At 44.1% G+C, this 14,076-nt stretch overlaps 1 protein-coding gene and 1 long non-coding RNA gene across 8 annotated transcripts in view; one reads left to right on the top strand and one right to left on the bottom strand.

The window, feature by feature from the left end:
• Positions 1–57: 57 nt before the first annotated feature.
• On the top strand, positions 58–10,052 carry LOC139075997 (uncharacterized). The gene is made up of 3 exons (XR_011527156.1): positions 58–143; positions 9,451–9,537; positions 9,658–10,052. It is a non-coding gene; the product is annotated as an uncharacterized lncRNA (long non-coding RNA).
• A 2,826-nt stretch (positions 10,053–12,878) lies between these two features.
• The window catches only part of NEK11 (NIMA related kinase 11), a 248,982-nt gene continuing 247,784 nt past the window's right edge, over positions 12,879–14,076 (bottom strand). For all 7 annotated transcript variants that reach the window (XM_070576034.1, XM_070576038.1, XM_070576037.1 and 4 more), the window contains one exon: positions 12,879–13,691. In XM_070576034.1, the coding sequence (XP_070432135.1) occupies positions 13,409–13,691 (283 nt within the window). In that variant the 3' untranslated portion in view covers positions 12,879–13,408. The remainder of the gene's footprint in view (positions 13,692–14,076) is intronic.

Here is a 14,076-nt window from a genome sequence, read left to right as displayed (position 1 = left end):
GTGTGAATGGCCGTGGGACGCTAGTGGAGGCAGAAAGCTTCCTCCGGGTTGGGCCTCGGGCCGGGGCGGGGCTGAAGGTGGGGCGAGCGCCCTGGACCCGGAGGGAAGCAGGTCGAAAATGCTTATGTCACAGTCTGTTCCCGGTAGGACTTCCCGAGCTGGTGGGAGAGCTGGGACGCACCTAAGGGTTTATAGCTTGAGCGGGATTTAATTAGGGATGAGTCCTGGGAGCCGAAGGAACCACATGGAGCGTTCAGGGAACTACGTCTGGTTTGGTCTGGCTGGTACACGAGGCACGGAGGCTGAGGTGAGGGTTAGAAAGGAAACGAGGCAGAGTTGGCTTCAGAGCCGTGGCCTGTCCTCGAGCCATGGTGAATGGAGAGGATCGACCTGTTTAACAGCTATCCCCAGTGGTGGAATTGAGGGGACTCAATGCTGGCTGACTGTTGGGGGAGAATTGTGCTAGGATAAGGTCAGAGTTTCTGGTCTGGGTGGATGGCTGTGTCATTTTCTGAGATGGGCATCGTAGGAGGTGGGTGGTCAATGATAAGTGTAGTTTTAGCTAGGAATTGGAGATGGCGATAGGCAACGGATAGGATAGGTGTGATCATAGGATAGGTATGACCGACGAGAGTTGAGGGGCAAGGGCTAAGTGAGGAAAGAGCTGTAAGTGAAACTCTGCGGGCACAGAAAGGAGACTGAGGAGGGTCAGAGGTAAAAGAAGTGCTTAAGGCTTTCTAGACTTTTCCTTCACACGCTCTCAGACCACTGAGCTGTGAAGGGAGGTGGAGGAATAGGATTCAAGATCCTTCACCCCAGACCAAGTTTTCCCCATCTTTTCTCAGGCTCTGCACTCTGTGTAGACTGCCTCACACTGAGAGTCATATTGAGAGGTTTAAAGCACTTAGAGCGTGCCGAGCACAGAGTAAATGTAGCCATCCTTGGAGTTCAGGGTGGGGATAGAAGGCCGTGATAGAGACCTGCGATTTGGAACTCAGCCACACTCCTCAGGCCTCAGCATCCCAAGGGGAGTGAGACGTCCCTGGCATCATCCTTCCTAGCTTAGTCTTCTGAGTAACATGGCAGAGATGGCATCTACTGACATCAGGCAGCTGGATCAAGGTGATGATACCATAAATGTGACACAACTCATGAGCCTGTTAGAGTTCTGGAGGCTTGGAAATGGCTCAGGTTAAACATTGGAATCACCTTGCAAAAAGGTCATAAAACTACCAATTCCAGAGGCCCACCCAAACCAATTGAATCAGAATCTCCGGCAGTGATGCTGAGGCATAGGTGGTTTTTAAATGTTTCAAGTGACTCTGATAAGCAACCAGGGTTGAGAACCAGTGCCCTAACCCTCACCCTAACATTCCAAAGGTGACTTGGTTTCTCTCCTAGATGGGCTTCTTTGAAGGATTTAGGGTCAAAGGTGTGCTTTCTGGAGCTTCAGGCTGTTGTATTTTTCTTTCCTGGTTGCTTGAAGAAGCTTTTGAAGTTAGATTCAGCTATTTCTAATGCAACGTGAAGAACTCTATGAAACCAAGGCAACAGCTATACAAGAATTAATGACTTTGGAGACCAGAGCTTTTTCAGGATGAATGAATACGGAAGCCCTCAAGACCACAACCTTACCATCCCTTTCCAAACTGCTCTTTGCCTCTGCTGGAGGAACCCAGCCTCTTTGCACCTCCTACCCCATCATCCCACCACCCTGAGGCAGATGGCCCAGGATCAAGGCTGGAGGTGACGAGTGAGTGATGCCATGTGCCTCAAGAGCTACTCCAAGTTCATAACAGTTTTCAAAACTGAAAGTAACTCTGTGGTCAGCCTCAGAGGATGCTAGGGAATGAATTCATTTTTTGAAAATACTGAGGCAAAGAATCGAGCCATTCTCCTGTCTTTTGTATATGGCCCCTGCCTCAGGGCTACCAAATAGTTGATGAAGGGAAGTTTCCCTTTCTACAGAGTATTCCAGTTAATCAAAGAAGAAAGATGGAGCCAATCAAAATTTCACTATTTTTTAAACTTTAAAGACTTGCTAGATCCTAAGGAATCATCATCAGTGGCTCCTAACATCACTAAAAGATAACCAGATACTTTACAGTTCATGAGGGAAGAATACACCATCCCCTATGAAATATTCTTGCCAAAGAAAATGAATTTGAATCTGGGTCTAACTACCGTTTTATAAGAAATACAAAACAACATCTTTTTTAATTATCAGGAAGAATTTAGAATGATCCATTTGGTAGTGGATTAGAGTTGGAAACATCAGTATAAATTTGTGTTTAGCTTAATTAGATATAGATGGTTACATATAGAAATATTTACAGATATGTGTATACAGAAGGCTTAGTGTACACATATATTTCCTTGCTCTGTCAGCTGAGGGCCTAAAAGCAATGATGCCGCAGTAGCAACAAGCACACGTAGTGCCCAGATCTTGATTTCTAATACAATTTTCCAGTAAAGGAACCAAGGACTCCTTGGAGAAATGGCTGATTCTAGCACTGGGGCAGGAAATATACATGATGGATACAAGATGAGCCTGGAGCATCTTGTGATGCCAGAAAGCAAGGAAATGCACCCTCCTAAATTTTTTTAAATGAAAAGGAAAAAAACCAATATTGATGGGAGTAGGTCAAAGGGACAGGGACACAGGAGCCAACTGACAGAGTTCGCAATAGCCAAAGCTGAAACAATGTGAGCAACAAAATAAAGCAGTATTGGATTATAACCCAAAGTCTAGAAAACATACTACAGGTCCATACTGATAGAAATAATGAATAAGTAAATAAGTGAGGGGGAAGAGACAAATCTCCCAGCAGAGGCATTTGAAATAAAGTAGATAGTCTGCCCTCAAAGAGGTGGCACATAACTGCCCACTCCTTCAGCAAGGGCTGTGGACAGCGGCTTCCTTCCCAAGAGGACAGTATGGAAAGATGGGGGAGGGGGTCAGCTGTGTAACTTTGTGAAGAAATCTGACACCTTAGCCATGTGGTCAAGGTCAACATCAACTGTGCTAAGTCATGTTGCTAGTATGCACCCTTGACGTGATGTGATGAATATGGTACTTAATGTCAGTGGTCTTCCTCCCAAAATGACCTAACCTTGGTCTAATCATGAGAAAAGCATTAAACAAATCTCAGTGGAGGGGCGGTCTACAAAATACCTGCCCAGCACGCCTCCAAACTGTTAAGGTCATCAGATATGAGGAGAGTCTGAGAAACTGTCACAAGAAAGAGGACCCTGAGTCATGATGACTAAATGTAATGGGGTATCCTAGGTGGGATCCTGGATCAGAAAAAGGACATTAGATAAAAATAAGGAAATCTGAATAAAATATGGACTTTGATTAATAATAACATATTGATATTGGCCCATTATTGTAACAAATATACCATACTAATGTAAGAATAATAATAGATTAATAATAGGGGAAAGTGGGTGGACCAAATGGGCACCGTCTGTACTATCTTCCCAATTTTTTCTGTAATCTAAAACTTTTAAAAAATAAAGTTTGTTTTTAAAAAACCAGGAAGATGCAATCAGTAAAAGCTAGACTGAAGGAAACTCTATAAGACAAATGCCCTGGTTTCTTCAATAAGTGAATTTCAAGAGGAAAAAGAGATGGAGGCAGAATCTCTACATGGAAGGCGCTAGAGGAGACAGATCATTTGAAGCAGCTGTGCTTTATTTGGATCCTAATTTGAAGAACAAACTCAAAGAGGTTAGATCGTGGGGTAATATGAATACAGACTGGATATTTGATATATAGAAATTATTGATAAATTTTTAAGTTTAAGAATAGTGTTGTGGCTTTTTAAAAATTTTTCTTTATCTTTTAGAGATGCATGCTGAAATATTTATGAATGATATGATAAAAATAATCCAGAAAAAGATAGTGGGTGAGAGTATAAATAAAATAAGATTAGCCATGAATTGATCATTTTTGAAGCTGAGTAATGGTTCCATAACAAGAGCTTATTATATTATTCTCTTTATTTTATATAGTTTGATGTTTTCCATAGTAAAAAGTTGAAAATAAAAAGATCTTTGACTTCTTATGAAGTTAAAGGTAAAGGTTATAATTTACATTTGAATAAAGCTTTGCATTTCGCAAACCTTTTCACAGACAGGAGAGGGAGAGGCAGGTAGGGGTCCAGGCTCACTTTTTAGGCAGAAAGAAGACTGCGTCTAACATCTACCATCTGCCAGGAAGTTTTCAATCATTCCACTTAATCCCCATAAGCTTTTCCAGGTGTTTGAAATGCAAAGGTTGAAATCTGCTCATTTTGAAGAATAGACAATGGGGAGCGGGTAGAAGGTGCCACCAGCAGAGAAAGGGCTAGATGCTGTTGTTATTATTATTATTTTTAGGCATTCACATACCTGGTCATATCCAGCAGCCTTAAAGGAGGCGGCATTCCATATAAGCCAGACCTGTTCTTGGTTCTGTGCAGGTCCAGCATCAAAAATACCCACCGCCAAGCTGTCTGGAGCTCTTTAGGTGGATCCATTTCACCATAAAGACAGAACTTTTCAGACACCTCCAGCTTCATGCCTGGACCCCTTCCCCTGAATGCCCCACAAGCCCCTCAACCCCACCACCCCCAGGAACAAACTCAGTATTTCTCCACCTCATCTGCATCTCTTGTGTCCCCAGCTCTGTGAATGTCCCACTGCCTGTCCAGTCACCCATGCTGGAAACCTAGGAGTCCTCCCAGACAACTCTTTCACCCCAACCCAGTCAGTCCTCACTTCTCTCGCTTCCCTCTCATCATCTCCCCTCTCAGTGCCCTGACTTCATCAGGTGAAAGTCAGGCCTTCATCTTTTCTCACCAGGACTTCTCCTCCTCACTGCCTCCAGTCTCACCCTCTTCAAACCTGCCCTCCACACAGTTTCCTGATACCCCTAGAAGTCATGCACTGTCGATACCTCTTCAGGGGCTACTCCTGCTGCAGGATACAGCAGGGCCAACTCAGCAGCTCAGATCTGAGCTTTGACTTCTGCTTTAGTGATCTGCTGCCAAAACATATTGTAAACTGTAGTGGCTTAATACAACAATAACACTTCTTATTTCTCAGTGTCTGTGGATCAGAAATTAAGGAATGGCTTAGCTGGATGGTTCTGGCCCAAGGTTTCTCATGAGGTTTTAGTCCATATGTCAGCAAAGGCTGCAGTCGAATGAAGGCTTGACTAGGGCTGGAGAATTTGCTTCCCAGGTGGCTCACTGACATGGCTGGAAGTTAGTCCTGGCTGTTGGCATAAACCTGTTTCATGCCATGTAAATCTCTCCATAGGGTTGTTTGAGTGTCCTTATGACATGGTGGCCAGCTTCCTTCAGAGTGAGTGATCCAAGAGAAAGCAAGATGGAATCCATGTCTTTTATGACCTAGTCTCAGAAGTCATACATGACCACCTCTACAGTATTCTATTGGTCACACAGGCCCCCCCCCCCCAACCCCGATGCAATGTGAGAGGGAACTACACAGAGCAGGAATACCAGAGGTGAGGATCATTGGGGGCCATCTTGGAGGCTGGCTACCACACCTTCCTCTCAAACCGACATAGACACTCACACACTTTACGTACCACCAGCACAGTAAGATTTCAAATTTCCAGAATCCACAAGGCTGTGTCATCATTCTTTGAGTTCTTTATGCCTACAAGATCTTTTCCTCTCTCTTACTGCCTGGTGAATTTTTTTGTCCAGCTTTATTAAGGTATAATTGACAAATAAAAGTTGTATATACTTAGGTGTACAACATGTTTTGATATATATATACACACATTGTGAAAGGATTACTACAATCAAGCTAATTAACATATCCATCACCTCACATAGTTACCATTTTTTATGTGTCTGATGAGAACACTTAAGATCTACTTTCTTAGCAAATTTCAAGTATACAATAAGACATTATTACTATTAACTACAGCCACCATGCTATACATTAGATCACCAGAACTTATTCATCCTGTAGAAGTAAACTTTGTACCCTTTGACCAACATCTCCCTATTTCTCCCACCCCCAGCCCCTGGCAACCACTGCTGTACTCTCTGCTTTTATGAGTTCAGCTTTTTAAGATTCCACAGGTCAGTGAGGTCATGCAGTGTTTGTCTTTCTGTGTCTGACTTACTTCATTTCGCATAATGTCTTTCAGGTTCACCCACGTTGTTGCAAATGGCAAGATTTCCTTCTTTTTAAAGGCTGAATAATATTCTGTTGTGTATCTTGTAAATATATCACATATCCTTTACTCACTCATCCGTCAACAGACACTTAGGTTGTTGCTATTGCCTGATGGATCGTTCAAAATTGCGTGCCTAAACTTGGTGCCTGATACGGGATGGGAACTCAATACATGTTGAGCTAAAATCCAAAGGCGAATTAGACCACGTCTGCAGAAGAGATGGTCTCTGTAGGCTCCATGCTCCTGTGCGGCGTTGCCTGGAAACACGCTGAAAGCCAGGAAGGACAGAGTTCGTGGTTCACCTGAGCCATTTTGAAAAAAGGGTATCCACATTTTTTCTGAGAATCCACATAATCATTTAATCAGAAGTGAATTTCCCCACCCCCATATTTATGAAAATCAATGCCAAAAAGAACAGAGTCCGAGGATTTGATAAAAATTGTTAAAAGAAGATGTAGAAAGAGAGTGAAGTCAGGAGAAGAAAGGTATATTGGTTCGCTTATTGCCATAATAACGCCTCATAATAAGCAACCACGAAACCTGAGCAGCATCCAGCAATTAACATTTGCTTCTGGCTCCGGGGGTTGCAGATGGCCTGCAGTGGCTCTGCTTTATTCCGCAGTGGCTGGGATGACTGCATCACTCCTGTGGGTTCGCGGGGTGGCTCTGCTCCATATCTCTCACCCTGCCCCGCCCGGGACTGATGGGCCAGCTGGCGAGGGCAGAGGTGGCAGAGAACATGTCCGACTGCACCTACAGGCTTCCCACTCCTGAGTGACCACTCAGCCAATACAAGTCCTGTGGCCAAACTCAGAATCAAAGGGTAGGGAAATATCCTCCTCCCAAGGGGGTGGGAAGAACCGCAAAGTTACATGGGAACAGGGGTCCAGGGAGGGGTGAATTGGAACCCAAAATTCAATCTTTCAGATCAGGAAAAAGCCACAATATTTTGGAAAGAAAAAAATTTCTAGCTGCTGAAAGATTGTCTCCCAAACTGAACCCACAAATCTAATTTGAAAACATTCCTGTTGCAGTCAAGATTTCGATTCTGCATAAATTTTAATGACTCTGGTTCTCCTAATGAATATTTATGAATATATTATTTTATAATGTATATTTGTCAGACCACATTTCTGAATTTCTCTCTGAAGTTGGGAAGAATTGAGCATCCTAGGGTACTGGGGATGCTGCTTACTTTGGGGTCACACAGGCAGGTCAATGAAATGTAAGATGGGCTGAGGCGTTGGACAGAAGCCACACTGGACCTCAGAGCCCACTCGTTTGCCTTTTCAGAGCTGCTTTCTTTGTGGCCTCTTAGCTCTTAGCCGACTATCAGCGAATTTCTAGTCAAGTGCTAGCTGAAAATGGCTAAAAGTGTTTACTTTTGGAGTGCATGTGCGTGGTGGTAGTAGAGTCTCAGAAGCCTAAAGAAGCCTTCAAAAATGAACCTCCAATGATGGGAGATCAGGCAGCCTGACAATAAGTTAATGATTTTCTCCAAAGTCAAGAGCACCTTACAGCATTGAAAGCACTTCCACACATTATGCTGAACCCCATTGGCAATTTCATGCGATTCAACCTGTTACATTATCTTACCTGTTCTTTACAACAATCTTTAGACATAGGCAGGAAACAAAGATGCAGAGAAAATGACTTGCCCTGGATCACACAGTAAATGGCAAGAGTGGGTCTAGAGTCCAAGTCAGCTGGTATGAAGTTCAATATTTTTCCCTTATATGGGTTGTGGCAGATCATTTTAAAACATTCTTGACTGTGGTTCCCCCCGCCCGTCTCTCCTGTCCCCTGCTCCCTGTCTGTCTGTCTGTCTGTCTCTCGCACATCCCCTTCTCCTTCTCTTTGCCTCATTTTTCATTTTTGTTCTTTTATCATTGTGGCGGCCTGGCCCCATTCCCTTCTGACATATTGGTTAGCAATCTCATCATGTAGAAAGAGGAGTGAAAGGTTTCCCCCTTGAGGTGCTGTTTAATCGTGCCAGCCTCCTTTATCCCAAGCCCGCTGTGAGGCTGGACTCTTTCATAAGAGACCTAGAGCTTCTGCTCCAGCCTCAGCCCCAAATACATTAAATAATTAACTTCCATCACTCTTCTTTGTGTGCCTTATCTCCGCATCACCCAAAATAGCTAGTGGCATTTCCTCTACATAAATAGAAAGCAGAAAGGTCAATTGGCATTTGTGAAATATATATATTTTTTACAACGCAGCAAGCTAGCAGGGTCCCTTTGTTCCCTCATACCTGTGACTGTTTCATAACAAGCAACTTCCTAGTTCTCTAATTCCTCAGCCAATTTCCACTCAGCATCTTGCAATTTGGTTAGTGATTCATACCCATGGTTGGAGTTGCCCAAAATTAACAGAGTATGGCTGAAGGAGAAAGCGTTTTCCCAATGGTAATATTAAAAGGTATTTTCTTCTACTCATCTTAAATCTTGTGCCGCCATTCTCAGTAAACCAAATGAAAGGTAAACATGAGTGAGTTTCTTTTATACAGCATGGAGCTGTGATCCAAAATGCTGTTTCCTCCTAGCCTTCCTTTCTTTTAAGCCTGATATGGTGTACAGCACAAATCGCAGGAGGATAAGATGTTTTCAGTCTGCACCCATCTTCCTAGACATTGTAGGAGATCAGAATATGCCACCCCAAAATATGCCACTTTACCATAAGGATTATTCTGAGCTGAAAGTTAAGAAACAGCAGATGCTGGAAGAGCTCTCTGCCTTTCCCCTTTCTACCTAAAAGCATAAATTTCCCATGAGAAAAGTACCTTCCCTGGACTGGAAGAGGAGAACATTATTATCACTGGAGATGGGGTGTCAATGCCAAGATTGATCTGTACAAACAAACCTACTTGAATAAACTCTTATTTTCCACTAGTTTCCCCTGTTAGGAAAGAGACAACAGGGGCTGGCCCTGTGGCCACATGGTTAAGTTTCACTGGTTCAGATCCTGGGTGCAGACATGGCACTGCTCATCAGGCCATGTTGAGGCAGCATCCCTCATAGCACAACCAGAAGGACCTACAACAAGAATATACAACTATGTGATGGGGGGCTTTGGGGAGAAGAAGAAGAATAAAAAGAAGATTGGCAACAGACGTTAGCTCAGGTGCCAATCTTTGGGGAAAAAAAAGAAAGAAACAACAGGCCCAAAATGGAGTCACTTGTGCTAGGCCCCACATCAGCAAATGAAGACTGAATACCTAACCTAATTGCAGTCTCAACCTCTCCCAGGAATGTGACCTTTAACCAGTCAGTCTGGAATTTCCTGGTCAACACTAATAAGGAAATCTGCCTGATAGACCTCCACTGTCCCCCAAGGTAAGGTGACTCTGCCTGAAATAAACCACTCTTTGGTAATGTTACCATGGCTTTTGGCCCCATAAGATATTAACCACAACCTGCTCAGAACAAGCCTAACATATTACCTTTGGCTTACAGGAAACCACAAAGGGAAGAAGGAGAAGATGGCTGAGACCTGTGGTCAGGACCAGTTTAAACTGGTTGGAGGCAACATGGTGGTCCAACTTAATCTGACATAGACCCTGCAGCTCATTATATGTTCATCGTAATATATTACCATACTAAATAACACACCTACTGTGGCCGTGACAGGAAACACCAGACCAAATAAGGAAAGAAAAGAGGTGGTACCCTATTTCCCAGACAGGCCTGCCCCTTTCTCTGAATAACTATGAATATTCCTCCCCTTCACTGCCTTGACCCCTTATAACAATAGCTTAATTGCCCCAAGAGCTGAGAAATTGATTTGTGAACTTAGCTTCTGCTTCTCCATTCTTTGGCCATTGAATAAAGCTTGTGCTGTTGAACGCTCAGCTTTGGTTTTGTTTCAAATCCATGACACGGAACAGGAAAGAACCCTCTTGGGGAAGGGATGGATTGTGGGTATGAGGCCCACCCGTGGACCCCTTCTCTGAGCTCCGAGTGTGGGTTGGAGTCCCAACAGAGTGGGGTGAAATTGGTAACACTAATAACTTCCTTGTCCTGCCTCCTTTTGCCTATAAAAATCTTCTATCTTGTACATCTCCTCTGAGCTCCTTTTTATTTGCTAGATGGGATGCTGCCTGATTCATGAATTGTTGAATAAAGCTAATTAGATCTTTAAATTTACTCAGTTGAATTTTGTTTTTTAACACCCCCACATATTTCCTAGTCACTTTCCTACAATTTACCCCCCTTAGGAGCTCAAATCCCTTTTCCTTTGTCTTGTCACTTCTCCACCAATTTATCACTCTTTTGTCAAAATGGTATATAAGCTCTCAGGCCTAACTCCTTCTTTGGGGTTTTCGCTTCTTTATAGAAAGCCCCCCATGTCATGTAAAAATATTAATATCAAATAAAATTTGTATGCTTTTTCTCCTGTAAATCTGTCTTTTGTCAGTTTAATTTGTAGGCCCTAGCCAGAGAAACTAAGACGGTTGGGGAAGTCTTTCCTCCCCTACAATACGTTCTTAAATCCAGGGTGTTGTTCCCTGGACATGTTTATCTGTTTATGAAAGATGGTAGAGACTATTTGAAAATCTAGCTACTTCCTCTTCAGACCCAGCAACTTACACAAGAATTCTGTTCTAATATGAAAACCATCAGCAAGGAGATTCAGAAACTTTTAACTTTGGTGCTACTATTGTTCCCTCTTCCAGGTCCGTTCGAAATCTGGTTGGTTATAAAAGAAGATGGGAGCTATGGGGAGCTCCTCCTGGGAGTGAGGTCTCTTCCCTGTTAACATGCTGGAAATGTCCACGCCTGTTCCCAGCAGCAAAGTGGTCACATGCTTCATCCATCCTGGGTTTCCCTGGGCAACCTGATTTTCAATGTTCTACCTTGGCAACAGTCGCAGGTTTTGGATTTTGACTTGAGAAACATGCTAACGTTCAGAACTCTGCAAAGTCTCAGATCCCACCTCCAGAAGCCAATATCTGAGGGCTGTTTTTCCTGCCCCAGACACAATGGCTGCGAGAACACGAATGTGACTCTTGTCTCCCAGCTAGGAACAAGTCCCCATTGTGTGGGGGCGAGGGGAGAATGGGCATCGTTCACTTTGGGAAGAGGCAAAGTGGAGATCTATGCTGCCCCAACACTTCTCCATGGTGTAAAGGGTTGAGGAACACAGAGCAGTGGTGTTCACTAGCCCTTGAGCTGGGCAGAAGTTGTGGGTTCACTTGGGTACCCCGTGATTCCTTTGGTTGCTGGGCAGAGGTGGGAATGGGACTTAGAACACAGTGGCCATGCTCCTTGTCCTTAAACTGACCCCATCAGGTTCCCTCAGGTCAAGTTAGTCACACTTTGACTTTTTCCTCCCAATCCTCACCTTTTTAGAGTATTCATGGTGAAGCATCTGAAGTCTTTGGCCCTTCTTCCCAGTCCTCAAACCACTTTCAGAGTTCTGAGATGAATTATGCCCCAACTAAGAGCAGATAAGCTACTGCTCCAAACAAAGGCAAGAGAAGAGAGGCAACAGAAAGAAGGGTCTTGAACAAAGGTTCTGAGTGTAGTGCTCATACCAGGAGCATCAGCATCACCTGGGAACTTGTTAGAAATACACATTCTCAGGCTCCACCCAGATGTATTGAATCAGAAATGCTGGCGATGGATGCTGTAATCTGTGTTTTAACAAGCCCCCAGTCGATTCTGATGCTCAAATTTGAGAAACACTAGTCTAAAAGATAGTGCATCGTGCTGGGGGCAAAGCGCCATCCATAATGGGTCAATAAGGCAACCAGCCTCTCTGTCTCTCAGTACGTCAATCATTAGCAGGAGGCAGAATGGTGCTCCCATGAGCCAGATTCACCAGGTGGTTCCGTAACATAAGATAGGATTGGGCTCTTATCTTCCCAGAGAAAGGAAGGGGGTGGGGCTGGGTATTGACAAAGATTCTCTCCCCTACCAAACTTTAGACAGGCTCCTCTGAGCCCACTTTTGACCAGGCTTTGACCTTGGGCCCTGTCTTCAGCCTGCTGAGTCCAATTTTAGCAAGAATCCTGCTCTATCAGTTTAAGGAGAATCCCCCACCCTTGATATCTGATCACCCTGGCCAGCCTTCAGCAAGAGTCCTGTTAAGTCAGTTTAGCAGCAATCTCTCCTACCCTGGGTGTCTTCTCTTAGTAACTTTATATCCACTGACCCCTGCCGTGCACCCTACCCTTGGCTATAAATCTCCGGCTTTCTTTGCCATATTTGCAATTGAGCCCCATTTCTCTGCCCTACTGCAACAGTCCTGAATAAAGTCTTCTTTTAACAAGGGTCAGAATAATTTTTTCTTTAACAGTATGTTTAAATGTGTATGTTTAAGAAGATCCTCAAGCAACTCTGATGTAGCTGCTCGGTCAAAAACCCACATGCGCAGTGGTCAAGAGTGTGGTGCTGGAATCAGACAGACCTGGGGGGAAATCCCAGCTCAGCTTCTGGTAGCTGAGTGACTAAGCAGCTTACCTGAAAGATGGGCATAATCTCTTTCTCATTGGTGAGAAGATCCAATGAAGTAAGGCCCTTGAAGTCTTAAGCACAGAGCATAGTGCTGGTGCATAATAGGCGCCAAATAAACCAAATGTCACCTGCTCTAAGTAATAATTATCGTTACATGGATGTGTTGTTACGTTCACCAACATACTTTTGGATGAGGAAAAGATAAAATAGGTGATTAATTTTGTAACCATGAAAAATATATTTATTCAGAATAAAGTCGTCAATACTCCGTGGATGAGTTTGGAGAATAAATCACAGAAGGGAATCACTTTTTGGATTTTCAGTTCAGGTCCTTGTATATATGCTCTTCTTGCTTGTTAGCCAAAACAGGTCACCCGTGTCAGAGGCCAGTGCCAACGACCTTCAGGAGCAGGCTGGTCACAGAGCACGGTGACCCCAGGCAGTCAGGCAGTGAGCCTGTCCTCCCAGTGGAAATGGGAAAGAGCAGATGGCTTCTCCCAGGCCATCGTCATGGTGGTCCAACCCCCAGAAGCCCTGAGGACTCGGATGTGGGAATGCTTTTCAGGAGGCCAAACTTGATCCCTAGGCTTATCCCAGAGTATAAACCAAACAACTCTGACTGGCCCAGGACTCTGAGTACAGGCAGACATGTTTACTACTCTCTAAAGGGGTCCTTCCTTTTGATAAGAAGTTGAAAGCAAAGATGGTAGCTCCAGCTATGTATGCATTTCCCGTAACAGAGTCCGGTTTATGTGTTGAATGGATTTTCACAGAAATTTGTCCCCTTGAACTCGCTTGCTTTTGACAATTGTTTGTGACGGTTCTGGCGTGTGGGCCCTTCTCCCATTGTGATCAGCAACTGCTCCTCAAAGTAGAGGAGCTGGTCAACTTCAAAACAGTCGCTGGCCCGAGGCACAACTTTCTCTAGGGCCGCGTGGATCTCGGCTTCACTGGCATTCTGCTGCCTGGCCCCCTTGAGGTAATCGTAGACTTCTTCAAATACCTCTGCGCCCAGCTTCTGCACCGCTGATCTGCCAAACAAGTCAGGAAAGATACAGGAGAGTCACACACTGAGATCACCCGCGAGAAAACGTATTTTTAAATCATCGATTACACAGATAACATGGTGACCCTAGGATTCAGGGAAAACACGAGGCTCAATATCTCTACCTTTTCAGTTCAACAACATTCAACAAATAACTCTTGAAGGTTTATTACGTGCCTGGTACCCTTCTAGAACTGTGAATACAGCATTGAAAAGTTAAGCAAAATCCTGCCTTCAGGGAGCTGGCCCTCTAGGGTAGAGAATAAACAGATAAACTAAAAAATACATACATAATAAAATGTCAGGTGGTGCTAAGCGCAACGAGGACCAATGAAATCAGGTGAGAGATGGAGGAAGGTGGGGGCAGGGCA

This window comes from Equus przewalskii, chromosome 15 (assembly GCF_037783145.1).
Source record: "Equus przewalskii isolate Varuska chromosome 15, EquPr2, whole genome shotgun sequence".
Taxonomy (NCBI): Eukaryota; Metazoa; Chordata; class Mammalia; order Perissodactyla; family Equidae; genus Equus; species Equus przewalskii.
This window is presented reverse-complemented; position numbering and strand designations above follow the sequence as displayed.